Below are 16,199 nucleotides of genomic sequence, written 5' to 3'. Positions count from 1 at the left end.
AGTGCCTTGGCTTTAATAGAATTACTCATCTTTTGGAATGCTAAAAGCTATGAAAACATCACAGGCCTGTTGATATTGTGCAGAAAATAGAAGATACATGAAGTGTATGTATCATTGGCATCATGCAGCAGCAGTGGAGTTAAAAAAGTCTCCCAATTATCAGAGTGCTTCTAAGAGGTTTAGGCAACTCCTGATTTGATCATAGAAGACTGTGGGATGCTGTGGAAGTGAATTCTGTAGACTTCATCCTATTTGGGAGACGTGTGTGTCAATCACCAGCCCACCTGCTTCTCCCTTCTGCTGGGGCGGGGAGGGGGTGGTGGTGGGTTTGCTCAGCAGCTCTGGTGAGACAGAAAAAAGACTTCCCTCTGCCCAAGTCTGGACTCCTGTTTGAGACATGCAGGATATTGAAACTAAGGAATAGACATGTCCAGGAGAGCCCTGTGTGTCAGCCTGCCCGAGGCAGTGAGCACCTTTGCCCAGGCTGAGAGGGCGCTTCAGCCTCTGAGTCAACATGAACTGGAGAGGATAAATGCTCAGGGACGGCAGGGAAATTGCCTTGCCTGCAGCTGTTCCCTCCTTTTGTTTGTTTCTTTTTCCTCACGGTGTTAAATATTACCAGCTTGTCACTGTTACTTGCAGGTGAATGCTTCCAGTGCTTAGGTCTGCATTTCAGGCTGTCCAAGGAGATGTTCAGAGAAAAAAATGGTTTGTCCCCAGACTGCTGGACCCTGGGAAGGACTTTCTTGGATTTGGGAGATGCAGCAGTTCTGCCTGTGAGACCTGTTTGTGGTGCAGTGCTGGCTGTGTCTGGCAGCACCATGGCAGTGCCAGCGTGGGTGGCTGCAGGCAAGCCTGAGCAAGCACTGCTTGGATGTTGCTTTGAGCACCACGTTGAGCTTCAGCAGTGTCCTGTGTCCCTGCTCCTCAGCCCAGCTGCCTGGCAGCTCCCAGAGAAGTTTGGCTGAGCAGCATGGCTCTGCCTCTTCCATCTCAGCAATCCACTGAGGCTTTGACTCTGCTCCTACATCCCTTTCTGCCGCTGGCAGAGATGGGACAGATGCACTGCCTGGTGTGCTTCGGTCAAGCAGCAGCAAACAGGACAATGGGCCTGGCTGTGTCCCACTAGGTTCTGCCTTGCTGCCATCAAGCTGGAGAGCCACGTTCTGAGTGCTGGAACCATTGACTGCAGCGTTATTTCTGTACTGACATAAACCAGTGAGGTAGCAAGTGCACTTCACACCTGCACACATTCAGATTAGGAGGGCGTGTGTTTGGGATGGGGCTGACTAGCATTTTGGCTGCTCTTTTAATAAACCACACGTCAGCTCTTACAGAGGGTTTCCATTTTTCATTACATATATGATAAAATATGTTGTTGCCATTACACCTTGTTAGGCTGCCTAGCGATGTGATGTCTGTTTTAAAGACACGTTAAAAAAAAGTGTAATCCTGCTTGTCAATCTTCCCTGCAGAGAAGGAGACCTTTCTGGATCCCTTTGTGCTGAGGGAACTTCTGCCAACGTCTCTGGGGAGCTACTACCGCTACACAGGTTCCCTGACTACTCCTCCCTGCAGCGAGATCGTGGAGTGGATCGTTTTTCGGAAGCCTGTGCCCATTTCTTACCACCAGGTGTGTTTGTTTTATCAGTGAAGCCCACCTCTTAATTTGCCCTCCTTAAGACTGTGTTTTCAAAACCCTCCAGTTTAATTTGGAGAACACAAATGTTTCTGTTGACAAAAAAGGAAGTGTCGGTGATTTTTTTTATTCTCTTAAGTAATATTGTTTCTGAACAGGAGCCATCAGTCTTGAGAAGACAGTACAACATGAAACCCAGCTTCCTTTCAGTGATTTATTTCATATTGTTTTTGTTAAGATTAAATTAAGCTATGGTGTAAATAGTTACATAGAGTTCCCTTTTATTCTTTTTAATTGAAACTTTCTTTTCAAAGTAAAGTGAGTGATTTCAGTTCTGCTCAGATTTAGTAATTTGAACTAATTACATTAGAAAAGACATCTTTCCATTAATTCTCCATGCTTAACTGTTTTTATAACACAGTAAAGCTGCCATTATGTGCTCAGCGAGCTGGTGCACAAATCTTTAAAATTATCACATAGCAGCTTTTAATGCAAATAGACACGATGTCTGGAGTTTGAAGAATTATCCTGATAAAGCAATGTCTAGATGAAGTCAAATGTTTGACAGTTCAGTGTATTTTGACATTGTAAGACGGTGGTCTTTAGAAAGCCAACCTGCTGGACTTAGTCTTGCCTCTTACTCATCTGTCATAAGCCACTGAAAAAAATGTTTTTACATTACTAATTCTGTCAAGTGCATATGAACAATTCACTGGGTGATCCTGACTGACAGATGTTCTGCTCAAAGGTATCAGAAGTATGGAAGGCAATTGCAATACCCCTGGTCCAGGCTTTTTTTCCTGTTTTCTAGATCTCAATGCTTCTCCCATAGATTCTTTCATCTTTTTTTGACAGTCAGTGTTCAAAATCAGTTGCATTGCTTCAGCTGACGACCTCCAGAGGCCGAGGGACGTCAGGATTCATCTTGGTGTTATTTTGCCTGTTCCACAAAAGCCTGACGGTACTGCCTGTGTTCAGCTCCTGGTCAGCAGGAACCCTTTTGCTGGAGGCTTTCCCTGGAGCTCTCTGGCAGTGCTGAGCACACTGTGCCCCCAGTTCTGGCTGGAGCCTGGGACTCTGCACATGGTCCTCTTTGAATCAGACCCTTTGTTTTTTTCAGGCTATTTCTCTGATTGTCGAGATCATTTTGAATTCTGTCCTTGACTGCAGGATACTTGCAATCCCTTGTAGCTTTTCACTACATCAATAAGTTTACTGTTTATTATTTGGTGGCTGCAAGGCCTGGCCCATGCTCAGTTTTATAACCCTGTGTGCACATCAGGTGGGTCACGACTTCTTTTTTTCTTTTTTAACAAATGCAAATAAAATGGTAAATATCAATTTCAGCTGTTGGTATAAAGGTACTTTATCCTGGCATAGCTCCATTCCTGTGCTGTACAGAAGTAACTGTTCCAAATCAGGCCTTTAAAATTTGGCATTGTGCTGCTATGTGCATGTGGTTGAAGGGCTGGGAATTCTGTGTGTAGACAGACTTTCATTGATACTACAACACATGTGGAATAAATAATAGTTTTCCCCCTCCCCAATAGCTCTAGATGTATGTGTTTCAAGAGCCTGCCGCTCTGCCACTGCTACGATTATTATTTGTTCCTCTAACAGAAACAGTGTAACATAATCCATTGCCATAGTTTAACCTTCTTTATCACAAACCCCATGAAGCAGCCTGTAATCCCAGGGGATGACAGTGATACTGTTTAAGCTTTGTTGCTGTTCCAATTAAATTCGTGCTTTTGTGCAAAATACCTTGCTGGAAAAAGGACAGTAGTGAAGTGGTCCGTTTGCGGAGGCTTCTCTATTTTATTTGCACTCCTCCATCATCATCATCTTCCCCAATAATTAGACAGCAAACCAGGACAAGCTGTGTCACCCTGCGGATGCATTGTAAAGCTAAGTGCATTCAATGACCCAAAGCATGGCATTATCTCTCATAATGCATACCTCAGAGCAGCTCATTGTGCTCACAACAGTTTCAGTATTTTTAATTGCCATTTGTATATCCAGCCATTAGAAAACTACACATAAGGCTTTAATGGTTTGTAATTGCATGACTCAGAGTTTTAGATCAGGTTTCCCTGTATCTACAATAGTCTTACAAGAGGTTTTAATTTCTTCTTCTGAGCAGGAGCTCTTGTACTCCTTAAAGAGCATGAATGTAGCTCCTTGACAGCAGATCTTAGAATTTTTTTTTCCCTGGCAGCTATAGATAAATTAATTTCTCATTTGTCGTAGATAATATTTTTATAGTGAAAGTGAGGTTGAAATGGCTTATATATACTTGAACACATAAAAAGTGGAAGGTTAAAAATCATGTTTGAATTGGCAGTTGTTAAAATGCAATTATACCTCCCCAAGGTAGCATGGCAGAAGAAAATATTTTAAAAGTTCTCTCTGAAAGTTTAAAAATTCAATTAATGTCAAAGACGTGTAAGCCTAGAGACTTGACTTCAGAGAAGGAGTTACTACCCAAGTTCTTGCACTTTATAAAAGTCACCTTAAGCCCTGTTAGCTGGCTTCATCAAAACTGCTTCCAGTGTATGAAGTGCAAAAGGTTTGTAAATAAGCACAAGTTTTGATTTGTGCTTTTATAGAAGGGTGTAGCAGGATCGTCTGTTGTGGGGGGTTTTTTAAAGACAAAAGTGTAAGTCAGTCCTTTCACCCCTTTTTTAATCCATCCTCCTTTGCCTTTGAGGGGGTCCTGCTAATAATTAGGAAATGGCTTTTGAAGTTTTTCAAGATGTTTCTTTGAAAGGATCAGAAACAAAATTGTGTTGAGAATCTGGGAATAAGGCACTCATATAAGATGCAAAAAAAACAAGGACAATTCAAATCCCAGCATCTGCACCTGCAATTTTTCAAGATGTTTCTTTGAAAGAATCAGAAACAAAATTGTGTTGAGAACCTGGGAATAAGCCACTCAGATGCAAAAAAAACAAGGACAATTCAAATCCCAGCATCTGCACCTGCAAGCCTGGAAGCAGCACCTGAGCTCTGGAAGTGGCACCTGAACTCCCTGCCTGCACTGGGAAGTGGTCATTGGTGGTCACCCCTCCCTGCTCAGCCCCTGCTGTCCCTCTGCTGAAGGGGGCTCAGATTACTGGTTTGAAGGGAAATTAAAGAATGGTAGTAGTCCATGGGTCAGTGGACGATGCTCAACTGCTCTGTTACACACTTCTTTGATTATTTTTATCAGCTTTATCAACTGAGGCTGCCATGATAATTCTTCCAGTTTTAAGATTTGGGGCTCACATGCCTCTCCAGAGCTTTTAGAGCAGACACACTTAATGAAAAGTGTGTAAGTCTCAGTCAACTGTCATTAAGCTATGAATATTACTTAAGTCCCTTTTTGAAGTCCTGGGCCAGATCCTGTGCTCCCAAAATCCATACTATCAGTATGTGTAATTGATGTGATGCAAACAATATCAGGACTGATTCCTTCTCTGCTCTGTCTTGCTCAGTCTTTCCAGCAGCAACATAACTATTCTAGTTTTGTCCTGAATGATAACAAGGTAACAGTAAATGCTGTGCCTACCTTGATAGCTGGGAGAAAAACATTAGCTGAAAATATTTTCTCCTTGGTTTGCTAGAATTTTTTTCTAAGAAACAGTAAGATACGAAGTAACAGGAAAGTTTTCCAATTACAGTTCTTTCTTACAGGTTAATACGTTTTCTTATAAATAGCTCAGATCTGAATGCAACAGAAGAAACTTATTCCCAGAGGAGTATATGCTAGCTGTGCCTAAAAATGCTGCACGAGCTGTCTGTGGAGCTTAGCCTGGCAGCTAAACTTGGTAAGGTATTCAGAGATAAGGAAGTATTGCCTTATCCAGGAGAAAGCTCTTGGTGTGGAATGACCTGGAAGCACTTTCTGACGCGATACTGTGAAACAAAGCGCTGCCAGCAGTGAGGAGGGTTTGGCAAGGCAAACACACAAAAGGGATCTTAAGGGCAAATGTTTCTTTGCCAATGACAGATGTCCACAGGTTCTAGAAGGCCTTCTCCCATGTTGGGCAGGATAAGCCCTGTGCTGAGATAAGGTGGTTGGCAATAATTTCAGTGGGCAGTCTGACTTCCCATGTGCTTTTATCAGTCTTGGCATCAACATTTTACTTCCTTCAATTTTGCTGTCTTATCAGCCATCCAGATTTCACCACATTGTTTTTCTAATTAACATCTTTTCTCTCCCCTGCCATGATGGCTGCCATCAGCTGGAGGCCTTTTACTCCATCTTCACCACTGAGCAGCAGGACCATGTCAAGTCTGTGGAGTACCTGAGGAATAACTTCCGACCACAGCAAAGCCTAAACAACAGGAAGGTATCCAAGTCTGCTGTGAAGGATGCTTGGAACCAAGATATGACAGACATCTTGGAAAATCCTCTTGGCACAGAAGCTTCCAAAGGTAGATTATACTTTAGACTTTTATGCTTGACTAATAGGAGAATTTTTTCTGTTTACTTTGTTATCAAAGGGTGTTAAGAACAGCTGTGAGCTACCAAAGAAATAATGCAGGTTGTGCAGGCATTCCTTGTTGGTAAGTGTCAATAAATTAAATAATTCTGCTTATGCTGCAGATACCTGTAGAACTCGCTGTCACGATGTGCCATGACAATACAGCCTTAGAATATGTGGGTGTCAGAGCCACAAAACATGAATCTCAAACTGGCTTTGTCCCTGGTTTTGCCAGCTGGCTGTAGGGTCATGGAGATGCCAGACAAAAAGGGAAAACCAAAGGACCAAGGTCAGATGTAAAAATTTAGCCCCATTAGCAGTGAGGCATTGGGTGTTTGAATGGAAGTAGAGTATCCAGATGTGGTTATGGGTTTCATTTCTCCAGTAACAAGACTTCTGAAAAACTGCCGACCTTTTAATTCAACGTTTGAATCAGTCTGTTGGTAATAGTGACAGGAGGAAAATAATCTCTTCCTTTTAGGCAGGTGATTTTCTAATGTCTTGCTGAAGTGTTTCATGTGCCTTTTTGTAGAGCAGCTGGTGTTTGCTTTTGTCAGACACTGGATAATGAGCTGGAGGGAGGTTCCTGTCACACTGGCACAGGCAGCTCTGGCTAGAGGAGCACATCAGAAATTCTGAGAGAAATGTGTTCTGGATAAAATAAGACTAGAAATAAATATCATTTACTACTTTTATTTGGCTTTATTTTACTGACTGGTGTTATTTATAGGTAGAAGAAATCACATGTACTTTCCAGTATTCAGTCTTGCAAAGTGCTTGGTGCTTAACCAGTAGAGGTAAAGAAGAGAGGGGCAGTTTGCCAGAAGGAAACAGCTAAGCAGATTTACAAGCTTCCCTTTTTTACCTGGTGTTTTTACCTGGCCAGGCACAGGAAGTGCAGATTTTAAAGGATGTGAATCATGAAAACAGCTGTGTTCAGCCACCTCACCTTCCCAAGAGAGTGCTGGGAGAGTATATTTCTCAGGGCTCATTATTCTCTGAGCGTGCTTATTTATATATATATATATATATATATAATATACACGTACACAAACCTCATGTACAAGGCAGCCTTGGGACAGAGAATTTGCATCAGAAGTGAGAAGGAGATCTTGGGAGTGAAGAAACTCTGCTACGCTTGGGTGCTCTGGCCTGTAGTTTTCAATCAGTGTTGTAACAGCAACATGTGTCAGTAATTTCTTCAGTTATATCCTCTGTACATATTATTTACCCAGAACAGTGATGAAAGTTAATGAGTTACATTATGCTAAAAGTGACAAAACTGACTAGTTTTTGAATGCAGCCAAGGTACCTCTGATATAACATTCAAGGAGATTTAACTGCTTTGGCCACATGCCTGCATATTCCTCACCTTGCTGGAGTGTTTGTAAGATTATAAAGAATCTTGGAGTGATTTTCACCACCACAGTAAATAACTAAAATCTACAATTTTGTCAGAGCATTGCAAACAGTAAGGTCTATAGTTAATGAGCTGATCTTGAATTTGGAGCTGTCAAGACCAAAGGAACACCTTGAATAACCAGAAGGATTCACCTTGACTTGAATCTTTAAGAACCAAACACACATGGTTTAGTTATCATGAGTGAGCCAGTCCACAGGAGCAAGGGGCCAGCACAGCCATTAGTCCATGTTTATGTGGTTTGGTTCCTGAGGACTGGTTTCCTGAACAGGTTCTCTCTGCCATTATGTTCAAGTACCCTAATGCTCTCTGTGCCTGCCTGAGAATTTGAATTTGTGACATGAGTGACCCTCAGGTGGGGGACATGCATTTCCCATTGTCTGACAACATTCAGCGTGCCATCTAATGGCAGGGATGAGGCCATTGGTGATTTCTTCCTCCACTCAGCTTTTGCTCTAGGAGGCAAATGGCAGGGCAGCCAATTGTATTGTACCAGCTCTGTTAGTTTGTCAGTTTCTGGGTTGTGTGCACACCAGGGGACATTGAAAATAGGTGCAATTTGTTCATGAACTTAAGATAAATAGGTTGGCGCAGTGTTCCTAACACAAAATGTAGTGCATCCTCCAAAGGTTACAGGGATGAGATATAGCTGTTCCAGAAATATAGCAATGTGGATGCTTCTGGCCTCTTTTTTGACAAAGGTGAGCAGTGATGATGTGCCTGGTCCACTGCACATTCTGAACTACTGACATATAAATACAATGAGTTGAAGTCATAATACTTGAGTGAAAGCAAAACCTGTTGTTTATTCAGCTAGTAAATACAATACCACTTTATACAGTGTCATTCATGCAAAAGGACTGAGGAACAGAGTGCATGAAGTGCTTCCCACCCAGACAGTCTTGCATACAAGTATAGAAGAGTGTAAGGTTAGCATTACAAATTTCTTTTATGCAGATTCTTCTGCATACCTCCTGGTTGCACCTCAATGCTTTCCACATTGCATTAGGCAGTGTGACCAATGGCTGTCACATGTTGACTCTTGTCTGCCCTCCCTGTTCCTGATTTGTGTGTTGTAGAAAAAGGCATGGTCATGAAAATGTGTCTTTTACTTGCTGCAAGGTGATATGGTTTGTGATGGTCTTCAGCTCTGCAGGGTAAGTTCGGGTATGTTTGTCGGTGTGAATTTTTGCAATTTGTTTCTTCTGTCACACTCTATTAAGTCTGTGGGCAGTATTGCTAATCTGGAAAACAGTGTAGCATTCATTATGTAAGCCTTTCTTATTTTGGAGGAAAATGTGCCCAGAACAATTTGCATAATATTCAGAATAATTTTCAGAATTCCCTGGTGAATCGGGTATTTCAGATCAACACAAAGCTGTGGTCCACTGGCAAATGTAACATCCTGAACAGTTTGGGACCAAAGAGCTCTCAGCTATTTCTCTCAGCTATTAAAGCTATCTCAAAGCTTTAATAGCTGAGAGAAATAGCTGTCACAGAACTCTGACCACTAGCATAACCCGCAGATACACTGGAGGGAAACTTTCTCACTCTATACCAGTCCTCTGGGAATTTCCTTAGCAAAGCCCCAAAAGTGGTGGCACTTGGTAAACAAAAGGTCTTCTGGGAAAGGCTGTTTTAGCTCAGTGCTCCTGGATCCAGTTTGTTAACCAGTGTGAATGTTACCAGCCTTTTGCTTTGCAGTTACTCTCCTCTCCCTTCCCTTGTTTTAATTTGAAAGAGGCAGTGAAGAGAAGGGCATTGTTTTCAGTCATCAGAACACAAGATGGTGAAATACTTCAGCTAATTTGAAATAGGACCAATTTTTCACTTACAAGTGAAAACCAGATTTTCTTTTGTGTCAGAGTTTAACAAGAGGAGTTTTCCTTTATTCCATTATCTCATTGCTTCTCCTATTGGCAAAAGCTGATTTAAAACAGTTCTCTTGAGGACTGCTTGTATGCCTGGAATAAAAGCATATGCATAAGACCTTTGCTGAATCAGAGTCCATGAGGTGAGCTTAATTTTTAAGTTGACCCTGGAGCTATTTCAAAAAACCATACAGATGATGTTTAAAGATCTTATTTCTGAAATACACCATCCAGGTTAAGCTATGTAATTGTAGCAACTGGTGGATTGATAATAAACCTTTGTACAGTGATACTTTTTAAGAAGATGAAACTTTCAGAGATCCAAGCTGTACAGCAGATCATACTGTTAAATGAGGCATCATTTAACAAGAGGGCTCACCCATGTTGCAATACTAATTTATGTAAAGTTTTGAAAAGTTAGAGGTTCTCTGTACAAACATTCTAAGCAAAGAATGCATTTGTAAAGCATTAATCAGATACTGTAATTATCAGTGCCTGTGGCAGTGTCTGACTTTCTGGACAAGACAATCTCTGTTAAAATTGCTTCCTTTCTTCTCCGGCCTGTCCTCTGTGGCTCAGGACTGTGTTGCTCTGTCACATCATATATTGTGCTCCTGCAGCTCCTGGGCTGCTTTCAAGCAGTTCTGGTAGAGGGATTGCTAATTATTTATTGCTTTAATAGTGTACGTTGCTCTTCAGGGACAAACAGAATTCTTACATAAAGGCACATCCAGTTCAAGGATGTGGGTCTGCAGGGGATTCTTACTACTTTCACATGTTGTCCCATCAAGCCGAGCTGTATTTACAAAACATTACCTGCTTTAGTAAAGGTGTAGGCCTGGAAACTCAGGAGGAAAAGGTGTTTCATTTCCTTGTTTGAGGAAGTACCCCCTGTGCAACAATACTTGCCCATTTTATTTTGCTGCTGATTACATCAAATGTTGTTTCTTTATTGTTTTTTTGGGTTTTTTTTTAACACTCAAAGAAACCCTTTAACCTTTCTACTCATTAAATGTGCTGCATGCCTTACAACACTTAAACAAGCATCCCATGTGAGGGGCTCTTGACATCAGAGTTTTCTTTCACAGATGCCTGATTACTTTCCCAAAGGTGTCTGATTACTCTTTGCTGGAGTCTCAAATGATGCTGTTTCCCATCAGTGGGATTTCGCCTCAGAATACCATCTGTAATTATGATCCTAGACTAAGTTAAATAATGAGCAGTCATAAATTCACTCCAGTAAGACTTGGCTTTGGACTCTAAATTAACAGCTGGGACATTTCTCTAGTGCTGTACAGGTGATCATTTTCCTTACTGGTTTTTGTTATGTAGTAGTAATTCACAGTTTGGAAGTCCTTTTAACTTAATGCCACTAAAACATGGCTAGAAGATACTTGGATTTTCCTCTCTGCAAGCCTTGTGCTGGAAGCATGGCTCAGGGAGGGGCCTGCAGACAAGGACACTGCACTGCTCAAGCAAAGCAGTTTAGTTCTGATTCACCATTTCATGGCTCCTGATGTCAGAAATGAGACTACAGCCTTCTGTAAAGGTGTTGTTTTTCTGCAGAGCACTGGAGTGCACCTCCCATGCAGCAGCATCCAAAGGAGCAGAGATTCAGTGCACTGACATCAACACTTTGCAGATAGTCTAAAGCATTGGCAGCAGTGTTTCTGAATGAGAGCATTATTTGTCTCATTTATAGTCTCTGTTATTACTCCCAGTAATTTGATTTTGCTTTCTAAATGCCCATGTTTTATGAAAACTGTCTCAAAACAACTTTGCAGTCTCTTCATGCCCTCAGGTTCTCTCTGGGAGTCCAGAAGGAGTCTTAGGCAGAGAAGTTCTACTCTTGCAGAATGTCATTTTTTTGTTTTAGTCAAACCTAAATTACTCAAAATACTCCACAGTAATATGTAACATATCCAAAACAACAACAAAATGAAGGTGAATTTAAAATGATTCATTATTGAAAATTTAACTCAGGATGACTAAAGCAAAATTTAGCTCTTTATTTTATTTAAATATCACAGGGGGAATGGAAATAAACAAGAACCTTTTTAAGTTAATTTACAGTATGTTTACCATTAGTATTGATTCTTTCTGTCCTTTGAAAGAATCTTGGAAGATTTCTTCATGGATTAATAACTCCTTCCTCATTTTCTTGGACAACTGGGCTTTTCCTATTTGCTTTTTGATTTCATTTTGCTATGGAAGTTATCCTTTCCCAGTTCTATTCCCCTTTAATCAGGTCAGCACCCTACTATGCGTGGTGCAAATGAATTCATGTCTCATCATTAGGACTTCTGTTGGTGTAGCAGCCTGGCTTGGTCACCCTTGAGGGTGGTGACACTGTCCTGCTCATTGCTTGTCCTTCATCTTTGTGCTGCAGACCTGCCCATCTGCTGCTGCCTTAGTGCTCCAGGTAAAGGTACTCACCTGCAGCTGCAAGAGTCTCTTTTTGAGCCTCAAGTGGCTGCTGAATGCACATTTTAGGCAGAAATCAGTGTGTTCCTTCTGCATATTTCATCCCTTCCACCTCAGCCCTGTGCTGCTCTGCTGCGCTGGCTGGGTCCTCATGTGTGCAGCTGTCATGGAGAGTGTCCTGCAAAAGCAGGGAAGGACAGGCTTCTGCCTTCCAGAGGCTTTCAGGTCAGGTGGAACACAAAGCTTTTCATTAAAAAAAACTGACCCATTTTGAGGGGGAATCAGATGCAAAAAGATGTGGTACTTAAAACTGACACAGACCTCATGCTTCCCCTGCAATGGCTCTGTTCTGTGGGGTTCTGTTTTACACCTGTAGTAACTTATGTGTGGTTGTAATGTGAGGAGTATGTGTGTCTGGGCCTGAATGTAGTGAACAATTTATCAATAGATTTATTAATAACCAGTAGGTCACTGCTTACACTTCTTCAGAGATTATAAAGGGTCCAAACCAACAGAGCAAGAGGAATTCAGTGTGAAAGTGTAGGTGTGGTTTGGGTTCACAGCTGCCACTAAAGCTGGAAGAGCTGCGCTTGATGATTTATTCCATTTACACCTGGAGGGAATTCCTTTCTGCACTGCCTACCTGCTGGCCCAGCTGTTCAGCCCACAGAAGTACTAATTTTAGTTTGAACCATGAGTCCCTGCAGCTCATCCTTTAAAAAGCATCCAGAAACTATGAAAGGAAAGCTGCTTTCCTAATCTGATTTTGGGCTTCCCACAGGCATGTATTGGAAGGCTCTACCAGCCCTACTGCTGTATCCTTCCTATGCTCCCCAGGCCAAACAGCCCTCACCAGAACATTGCAAAGGTCAGCTTGGCTAACAGAGCAAATATGTGTCCTGGCAGGCATTCCTTCTCTCTCCCCATTGATACTGTTTGTGCCCTGAATGTGATACACATGTGGCACAAACACACTGTGTAAATAAGGGCACAGGTGTACATTTGAAACACAAGTCACCCTCTGTGTGCACACATGGATGTGTGCAATACAAACACAAAACTTGCAGGGCAGGTCCTTTGTTGGACATCAGTTTAGCCCAGCGTGGCATCTGATGGTCCATGCCTTTCAGTAAAACAGGATGTGTTGCTGTGATGACATGGAAATTTAAGTGCTACAAAGCCATACAAGTATTAATCCAAATGCTGGTTGTGTGTATGCTTTGGGAAATGGGCCAGTAACAGAGGGGCAAACCCCATCATGTCCAGATGCATTCTGTCAGAGGGACCCATGTGCCTATTTGCTCATCAGGTTGTTTCACAGGGCTCATAAAACAAGTGTGGGGTCTGTGCCTCACACCTCAACAACCCTGTCTGTTTGAAGCATAGTGGAAGGTAAGAGCAGGGAAGATAAATAGTCTGTCTCCTAGCTACATTCTGCCTGTGGATTGAAGTAGATCAACACAAATATTTGTGTGTACAGCATGCTCCGGAGCCTGCCAATGCCTGCTGGCAAAGTGCAGGCGAAGGTAAAGGAAAAATGTGTGCTACTCTTTAAAGCAATTATCTTTATGTATTAATAATGTCATTTATAAGCACTCTGAGAAGTCAACAATGTACACTAAAGCAAAGCTGAAAAACTGCAAACATTTAGTAAAAGAAGGAGGAAAATGTTATAAGTATGCCTCTTAGCACTTTCTGATATATTAAAGCCTGTGTTGTCTGTGCATATGATCTTCATAGTTTATTTGTTATCCTTTGGGAGCACAGCCCTTGCTGAACTCTGGGATTGAATCTGACAGCCCAAAGCATGCTCTTGTTTATTATGGATTGGTGTCTCTTCCTGAGCACCTCCACTGAGTCACACCAGTTCAATGCAGCTGAATCCTTCCCTGTATCACTTCCCTTTCCATGGCACTGAAAGCAAGTGTGAGTTTTGTCACTGCAGCACAACCCATACTTTTGCATTTCAGGGTTTATTTGAAGTTTTGAGGATCTAATAATGAGAAGGAATATATATGTGTGTGTGTGTATAGGTATAGATGTAGTTGAAAGTATTTTTCTTCCCTTTACTATTGGTGGCATTGCTTTTCTCTTGTCTGCAGTCAGGTTCCTGGGGGTGACAGGGCTGAATGAACTTGGTGCAGTGTTTTGGCAATAGCACAGGCACTGACCTCAGCTTGCAGGCACTCTTAAATCATCTGGGATGCCTGTGGCTGACTTGGGTGTCATTACAGCAGCATGTGGTACATCTGTCCTGCAGGACTGGCCCTTCCAGCTCCTTCCCAGGGCTGGGGCAGAGGGGAAGGAAACACCCTCTCTCCCCAAGAACTTGGCCACCAAATTGTTTGCCCCAATGGTGAAGAAAGACATGAAACCCCCACACTGACCTCTCAGTTTCTCTTCTACTGAGCATGGGGGAAGAAATGCCCCAACTACCTTCCTTTGTACTCCTGCTTTGTAAGGCAGAGACACTGTTCCCTGCCACTCATCCTGTTGAATGAATCATCCTGCATATCCAGACTAGTAAGAAAAAGAAATGAGGCCTCTCTCACCTTACAGCCAGGAGCTGCCTCTCAGAGCTAAAAAGCCCTTGTCTTTTAGTTACCACTGAGCAGCTCTGAGCCAGTAACGTGCTATGGGCACATCCTGATGCTGATGTTTCCCCTTCCATGTATGAATTGCCTTAGAAGATGCCCATGTCATCACAAGGGATTCAGGATCTCACTGTCACGTTGCTTTTCTGTGCTGAAAATTGTCAGGGCTTCAGCACACAACGTGTATCCCACGGCACCACGGAGAGGAACAGCAGTTTTGCATTGCTGAGACATTCAGCAGGAGGTAGAGAGTGGGATTTTTCAAAGGAGGGCATAGCACAGCTAGAAATAACTGCCTTTAAAGTGGTGACATTTTTATGCATGGACAAGCTAACTTAGAACATTTTTAGAGGATTTTATAAATCCCGCTGAGCCCAGTGCAACTAGATTCATCATATGAAGACCTGTTTTACGGGGAGAAAGTATACAAGCCATAACTGAATACACATTTCTTGCACTCTCACAAAGTTTCCTTAAATAGGTCTTTTCCTAACCACAGGTAGCATATGCAAAAAGTATGATGAAACCCAGAAAGTTTGACTGGTGTTGCATTCCTGCCTTAGAAAGAGAAATACAGGCTGCTTTTAAGGAACAATATTAATTTTAAAATGCTTCAGTATTCTCTTACATGCCATTTCTGCATTCATGGGTGTGTCTTAGTATCAGCAATTAATTTTTGCAAAGCAACAAACCCCTTTTCTGTCTTTCAACTCACTGAAATGGAGCTGCCAGGAGCTTTTGGATTAAGCTTTATCAGGGTTTCAGTTAGGAAAGCCTCGTGGAGGTTACGTAGCCAAATACAACATACAAATCAAATTATGGGAGAGATGAATGCAGAGTTGTTAAATTAATTTTGTTTGTTCCAGCCCACTGGAATGTTTTTAACATGAAGAAAATCATTCTCTGCTGTATGGCTGGCCTGCCCAGTGCTTATGACTGTATCAGCATGCTGCATTCGTCAGCCAGTGGCAAACAGCTTTTGTCCAGGCTTGAGTGAGCCCTGGAAGATGAGGCTGGCCAAGATGCTGGATTCCCCCTGCCTTCTCCAGTGGGCTGATCTGCAGAGAAAAGCCTGGGTCAAGCTGCTGGGCAGCCCCACACGTGGCCAGCAGCTGGGAGAGCCCTGAGGCTGCCTGGGCTGGGTCAGAGGGGCTTCCTCCAGATGCACCTGTGCAAGGCTTCTGCCTCTTCAGGACTTTTCCAGAAGGCAGGAGCTGGCTTGTTTGCCAGGTTCTCCCAGTTCAGGTCATCCCTGACAGGAAAGTGAGGGTGTTTTTTTCCTCCAAGAGGTCCAGGGCATGTCTGTGCCTGCAGTGGGACATGACCATGGTACTGCAAGGGCTCTTGCCTGATCAGTGCCTCTGAGATGTGGCCTGGTTGCCCCAGCTGGGGGTTTGTGTCTCCACAAGTCTTGGCATGGGGCTGCTAGCCCAGGACACAGTGGCTTTGGTGTCCTGCCAGACCTGTGCAGGTATCTGCTCAGGACTGCACACACCACAGAAAGGCATCCTGAAAGCCCACACAATATTTTAATATCCCTCAGGATCTGAATTTTAAACAGAGCATTAGTAATATTTTTTTTCTAAAATTAGCTGAGATGCTATTTCAGTGTGGAATAATGCTGGTTATTGGTTTTGGGTCTTTTTTTTTTCTCAAGAAATCATGAATTCACAGGCTTTTCTTTTTTCTTATTAAGCCTGGTTTTACTAAAAAAAAAAAAAAAAAAAAAAAAAAAAAAAAAAAAAAAAAAAAAAAAAATGTTTTTTTTTTTTTTTGGGTCTT

General features: G+C 42.4%; 1 protein-coding gene across 1 annotated transcript in view; it reads left to right on the top strand.

The window, feature by feature from the left end:
- The window catches only part of PTPRG (protein tyrosine phosphatase receptor type G), a 382,051-nt gene that overhangs the window by 279,729 nt on the left and 86,123 nt on the right, over positions 1-16,199 (top strand). The window contains exons 7-8 of the mRNA XM_041461824.1: positions 1,476-1,633; positions 5,866-6,058. Coding sequence (XP_041317758.1) covers positions 1,476-1,633; positions 5,866-6,058 — 351 coding nt within the window. The remainder of the gene's footprint in view (positions 1-1,475; positions 1,634-5,865; positions 6,059-16,199) is intronic.

This window comes from Pyrgilauda ruficollis, unplaced genomic scaffold (genome assembly GCF_017590135.1).
Source record: "Pyrgilauda ruficollis isolate IOZ18807 unplaced genomic scaffold, ASM1759013v1 scaffold10, whole genome shotgun sequence".
NCBI lineage: Eukaryota > Metazoa > Chordata > Aves > Passeriformes > Passeridae > Pyrgilauda > Pyrgilauda ruficollis.
This window is presented reverse-complemented; position numbering and strand designations above follow the sequence as displayed.